Below are 7,198 nucleotides of genomic sequence, written 5' to 3' on the forward strand. Positions count from 1 at the left end.
CACAATGATTGTATTCTTGTAGTACTCGTATGTGTATAATTGTATTACACAAACATATACGAGTAATGTTTTGTAGTGTCGGTATAAAAACAAGAGTTCGATTGCAAAAGGTGGGACCAAGGTTGCCCTCGATAAGGAGGCTCCAATTATAAGAAGCCATGTGCAAAGGCAACCTACCATTCCTACAAAATCAAATCAATTTCTTCTCCTAATAATAATTCTCTTAACCGTCCGCCATAATGCCTTGATAACCTAGTTGAAAATATATCAACTACCAGTCTTACCCACTTCAACTATCTTTCTTCTACATCTTTCTCTCTCTTTCTTCTTTTTTTTTTTTTCCTTCTCTTTAATCTTTATAATTTTATTATTGTGAAAATTATAAGAAATGGATTAAATTTAAGATGCCAATCTTGAGATGATTCTCTTCATCTATTGTTAAAGGTATGTATTTATTTTTCCAAATCTTTCTAGTAATCCACTTTCATCTGTTATAACTTCTTTTCTTTTTGTGGTTATTTGATAATGTGACTTTACATAATGACCTACTTGTTGGTATCGATTATTTCATCAGTTATGTAAGTGTTTGTTTGGGCGATATAAATATGTAGACACTAGAGATTAATAGTTAGCAAAATTATATGCGAATTGAAATTGTTTAGTTGATAAAATATACTTTAGTTCAGAATAAGTTTGAAGATAGTATAGGTGGAAGTTCTACTTCCCAAGTTCAATAACACAATTTTAATACACTTTTCAAGGGAAAAAAAATTCTTTTTATTAATATGCAACATATTAATGATTTCAAATGAAATGCGAGTATCCAAACCCAATTGTTTTCTTTAAGCTTATGACTGTCTATAAGCTTAAGGAAATTGTAATCGTAATGGAGTATGATTAATAGGCCCTAAATATACTTATTCCCCTTCGTAATGATGTTCGCTTGACGTTGAAGACAAGAACTGAAAATTAAAGCAAGATTTATAAAAGAAAAGAAAAAGAAAAAAAAAAGAAGAAGAAGAAGAGGAGAAACACCAGCCTTTTATTAGGCATGGAAATATAAGCTACTATTTAAAAAAAATAATAATAATCTTATATTCTACTAAAAGAAATGCTTATATTTCTGTTTTTTTTGGGCTTTAAAAATCTAGCAATATGAGTTATATGACAGAATAAAGCAATTTCCTTAAAAAAAAATTTGATGTCGAAGCAATTTCCTTAGATGATACTGACTTATTGTTTTTAACACGAGTACATGTGTACATCACTTTCAAACATATTTCTCTGCTTATCTTCCATGTTAAAATTGGTTCACAAAATGATTTTTATTTTTTTCCGTTTCAACACAAAATTTTTAACTCTCAGTAGAGCTAGCAATTTTGTCTAGTTGTTCTCAAGGAAAATTTCAAACTTCTTCCTATTTTGTCTAGTTGTTCTTAAGGAAAATTTCAAACTTCTTCCTCTGTCAAGGCATGTATGACCATAACTTAAACCTCTTGTGTTCTATTCTGATTTTTACTTACCTGAATTTATCTTATCAAAACTTATTTTAGTTATAACTAGATGTAACCCCGTGCGATACACAGTTTTTTATACATAAATCTCTAAGAAAAGATAATTTTCTTAGTTAAATCATATAATATTTTAATTAAAATACTATTGTCTATTATATTAGAAAAGATAATTTTTATTATTTTAATGTAATAATGTGCCTTTATCGGTTGATATTATCTAAAGAATAATTTTAATTTATTTTTTTGAGGAAAAAAAAATAATTTTATTAGGTAAGAAATAATATATCTTAATAAAATTATTGATGACTATCAGAAAAGATAATTTTTAAAATATATATGTAATTGAAGCCGCCTATGCGATGCACGGGATTTAGTTATTTTTTTATTTTTTATAAGTTATAAAACTTGTGTGTTTCTATCCGATTTGTTACCTGAGTTTTTATTAGTGATACAACTTAATGCGATGTATGAATAATCAAGAGTAGTGTATTTTTCTGTTTTGGGTGATACTCCAATTGATTTTAATGTAAAACAGTACCTCGGTTTTTTTAGTGCCACATTTTGAGATATTGGGGATAGGAGTGTGAACTATATATGAGGGTACTAATTCTCCTTTCATTCAAAAAATATTTTACCTACAAAACAAAAACAAAAAAAAAAAAAATAGTAATTTATGATTAAAGTTTAACTATATACAAAAATTAACACTAATATAAACAAATATATTAAAAACCATGCAATTAACATTTAAATTTTATCTGCATGAGAAAGATTTAAAAACAATAAACATAAAACATGTTCAAATTTTTTTATACAAAAATTATTAGATTGAAAATTGTGAAACAAATTAAAAACGTTAAAAAAAATTAACATTAAAATTTACACAAATTTATCAATAACTATACAATAATCATTTACCCATTTTTGTGCAAAACCTATGATCATGATTCATGGCGTTCCAAGACACCCTAGTCTTATTCTCTAAGCTTTCAAACAATTCCACTGCCTTATCAACCTTTAATGAATACATGGAAATCAAGGCGGAATTCGATAGACACATTAGAGCCCCTATTTGGTTCGACATTCTATAGATGACCATACCCTTCTCTATATACAAAGTATTCTCATTAATTTTGGTTATTGACTGGCTTCTTATACATAGTTTCTTTGTCTATAAAAAAGTTGTTGGCACTTGGGATAATAATCTCATAAAATTGTATTTTTTTATGTGGGTATGTGGGATTATCATTAGATGGTTATATAGGGATTGAAAAAATGATAAAATTATTAAGTCGTTATAAATTTTTATAATTGAATATGATAAAGTTTGTTCTTGATTAACGAATATTTTTATTTTTGCAAGTTAAAAAAAGAGGATTTTTTTTTTTACTCTATGTGCATTTATATATCTTTAATCTCATTTTGCTTATGTGGCACGCCAAATGATCCTGAAAAATGCCATATATATATATATATATATATATATATATATATATATATATATATATATATATATATATATATATATATATATATATATATATATATATATATATATATATATATTGATAGAACAATGTATCCTACAAGAGGGGGGGGGGTGAATTGTAGTCTATGTAAAATTTTGCGGAATTAAAACTTCTAGACACTCAAGATTGGCAATGAATAAATTCACTATGTAAAAATGATTTACATTCACTAATACACTGCCTAGACTCAAGTTCCGTGAGGAACTCAAGTTTCCCAAACTACGATCCCTCAATCGTAGTTCCTCTCTCTTTGTGATTCTACTCCGAATCACTTGTACAGTATGAAGAACTCTCTCAAGCCTCACACTTTACAACTCTCACAACCCCAATCCCAATTACACAGTAATTACAAGGATTTCCTAAAGAACTCAAGAGACTAAGGATGGAAGGAACTTCTCTTTTAAACACTTTGAAACTCTATGCTCAGAATACTTGAAATTGTTTTTCCACGCTTTTAAAACTTAACGTTGATCTATTTTTATAAGGAGTTAAACCAAGCTTCCATCAAGTTCCCACTTCCCCCTTAATCCCACGTTCTCTTTGTCTGAGAAGTTGGGATGTAGGCAGAGGGAATTTAGGAACATGATTTCCCTAGCTTGACTCCCAAGTTCAACGTGCTCCTTGATTTAAGCAGTCAATATTTACCAAGTCAAAAATCAGTTAAGGATTTAAAAAGATAATTATTTAATAAAAAGATAATTATTTATTTATTAATTAAAAGATAAATAATTAATTAATTTAAAACTTATCTTTTTAAATTATTTATTTATTTATAAAATCTTTTTAAATCTTTTTCAAAACTGATTTTTATCACTTCCTTAAATTAAGGGATATGAAAACTGTTTTTGAAAACCATCGTTTAAAACTTTCTGAGTCAATCATCAAGTTCCTTCAGGAACTTCAGGTTCCTTCAGGAACTTCGAGTTTCTTCTTAATTCCTTCCAACACTTTTGTTTCTTAAGTTCGTACACTGAGTAACTAAGTATATAGAGTTGTGAGGACATCTTGAAAGCTTGCATTCATCATCAAGTCTTCCAAACTCTGTTGTTCCTACTCCGGAACATATTACTTCAAACCTGAATCTTCTGCTTAACCAAGACTCTTTAAACATCATTAGTCGGAGTTTGTTTTAAGTACGTTAATCATCAAAATATAAGGTAGTCAATTCAACATATATATATATATATATATATATATATATATATATATATATATATATATAATTGGGTAACCCTTATCAGAACTTATTTTTCCTTAACTGAACTTATTACACCTGAAATAAGTGAAAATAAGGTGAACAGAATTTATCTAAACTTATTTATCCTTAACTGAACTTATATGAACGTATCTGAACTTATTCTTTCAGCTTATTCCATCATTTTTTTTTTATCTATTTATTTTTTTTATTTTTTTTTTAAGATAAGTCCAATTTAATGTGTTATGATGATAAGGGTTGATAAGAGGATAGAGTGGTCAATTTGTAATATTGTTCCTTTTAAGTTGTCTCAAATTAGTTACGGAGTAGTATAAGTGCCTTATTACTCGTATTATTTTTGGTTATTTACTTTTAATAAGGTCGAGAGTGTTTATCTAATTAATAAAGAATTTACGACTTATACGAGTAGCATACCATGCAACAATGCAAGAAATAAATAACATAGGTAATTCTGTAATAGTACCTCGATCAGGGCATTTATCACAGAAATAATAAAGGAGTATATAAATGTATATTTATGATTTAACTGTAATATTTATAATTGTCTCTTTCATATGTTTCCAGGACAATCCTTGGACTGTGACATCAATACGAGGCAAAACACAAGAAGTTATGTTGGACTGTTCTATTAAGGTAAGCTCTCTTCTTGGCAATATGCTCGCTTCACATATAAATCGAGATTTTTAATTAACAACCAGAATTTTCTACACAATTTGTCCCATTTTCTTTATGATCGTACCCATTTTTTTTTTTTTTCTCTCAACTTATTCATTTACATAAAATCATGTGGAAGTGGTTATGGAGCAAGTAAATTGAGACGGACAAAATAAAAGTCTAATGCTTAAACAATATAATAATGTCTCATTTACTAATTGCAACAATCTAGAAAATTATTACTATTTTGTATAAATTTTTCAGCCGTAATAACTTAAATATACACTATTAAGAAGAAATGTAATTAAGGGCACGAGTCAACCCTTTCACAGACAATGAAGGTTGTTAAGATTTTTTACATAAAGACATACTCAGTAATCTGAAACATTAACATTACAAAGTACATAATTAAACAACTCTCTCACAAACCACAAGACTTACAGAGTCACAGCCCAAAAAAAATAGAGAATTTAGTGATAGGTATTATGATTATGATAATATTTGTTGCATATTAGGATAGATTTTAATTTGTGTATATTCTGTATCCTTATCGTAAACGCTATATATATTGATCAATGATATACACTCTAATTTGAACAGTTAGGAAATTAAATTGAATAAAAAAGACTTTGGAGAATTAAAAAATCTTTCACCCCATTTTTTTAATTTCTTCTTTCGTTGTTGGAACTCATCTTCATTAATTGTTAGTACCATTTTGTTATCATATCAAAGCATTATATATATTCGTCTGACCGTGTCATACTGGAGGGGGCGTAACTACTTAGATAACTTTGAGACACAAATCTTGTGGTTTGTTTTATTGTTTAGTACGACGGAGTAGGGAGTATAGCATAGGTTGTATGAAAAAGGTAAACGTGAAGTATAATGAATTTACTTTCTTCTTCACATAAACTACAGAGTAACGTTTTAAATGAATAGCAGCATACTATACGGAAATTGAATTTGGCACATCCTTAATTGAATTTGGCACACCCTTATGTGAGAAGAGCATAGAAAACTGTGCTCCCACATTGAGGTGTGCCAAAATCAATTTTAGTGTGCCAAAATCATTTCCCATACTATACACCTAAGTACCTAACACATGTAATATATTTGGTGGCAAGTGCACAAGTACTACACGTGCATTAGCCAATATTAAGTGTATTTAGGTGATATACACATGCCCTAATTCTCTTCCTAGCACAATAATTGTATCATAATTAAATTACAGTTCATATTAATTGGTTCTAATTAGAGGATAACCAAATAACAATGTATACTACGTAATTATGAATTGAACTTTCTTACACACACGAAGTATGATACGATGATGTACTATACATATAATATTTTTATACTTTGTATGCATGTACATACGTACCCCTCAATTACCTCTTTAATTTTTAGTTAAAGTTTCCATGACTCTTTATTTTGGATGAGCAGGATTATGGCTTGTGCTTCTTGCTTCGTCTATTATTTCATGATCCGATTGGTTGCATATTTTGCAGTTTTAGGTAAATTAATTGAAACATTTTGTACAACATGATTCTTAATAAAGTAAAAAAATCATTAAGATGGTTCATACACTATTAGTTTTTTTTTTTTTTTTTTTTTTTTTAAAAAAAAATCTAATAATTTAATTGCAATTTTGGCAGCGTTGTTGGTAATAGTAACTGTTGCAGTCCTTAAGTTTCTTGGAGAATGGACTAGAGATACAGAAGAAGGTGAAAGTAACCCTTTGATGTCCCAGTGTGACAACAATAAGATAGTAACAAGAAGCTATGGAACGTACGAGCACAATCTGGAGTCCCAAAGTTGCAGCAATGATAACATTAGTAGCAACTCTAGCAAATGTTCCGCATTATATGATGCAAATATATGCATAATTTGCTACGACGCGCAGAGAAATTGTTTCTTTGTGCCTTGTGGTCATTGTGCTACTTGTTTTGCGTGTGCTCAAAGGTAATGTACACTACAAGTTCCTCATCATAATTTTCCTTCATTTTTAGCTTACTTGTCTCAAAGATTTTTTCCCCTTAATGATTGAACTAGTTTTTCCATGGCGGTCGGCTCTTTTGTCTAATTGTACGTTTATATACATTTGCAGGATATTTTATGAAGAGAATAGGCATTGTCCTGTATGCCGAAGATTCATTGGAAAAATTAGAAGATTGATAAGTTTTTATGATAATTGACGATATGATTGGTGTTCAATTCATTTTCAAGGTGTACACATCAAAACCTATCGTTATTTTCAAAGAATTGTGTATATCCCTACAAAATAA

At 28.7% G+C, this 7,198-nt stretch overlaps 1 protein-coding gene across 1 annotated transcript; it reads left to right on the forward strand.

The window, feature by feature from the left end:
• Positions 1-155: 155 nt before the first annotated feature.
• On the forward strand, positions 156-7,198 carry LOC110701744 (E3 ubiquitin-protein ligase RNF34-like). Its single transcript, XM_021879377.1, has 5 exons — positions 156-444; positions 4,824-4,892; positions 6,357-6,427; positions 6,569-6,875; positions 7,021-7,198. The coding sequence occupies exons 3-5, from the start codon at positions 6,361-6,363 to the stop codon at positions 7,106-7,108; spliced, it is 462 nt and encodes a 153-aa protein (XP_021735069.1). The 5' UTR covers positions 156-444; positions 4,824-4,892; positions 6,357-6,360; the 3' UTR covers positions 7,109-7,198.

Source organism: Chenopodium quinoa, unplaced genomic scaffold, assembly GCF_001683475.1.
Source record: "Chenopodium quinoa cultivar QQ74 unplaced genomic scaffold, ASM168347v1, whole genome shotgun sequence".
Taxonomy (NCBI): Eukaryota; Viridiplantae; Streptophyta; class Magnoliopsida; order Caryophyllales; family Amaranthaceae; genus Chenopodium; species Chenopodium quinoa.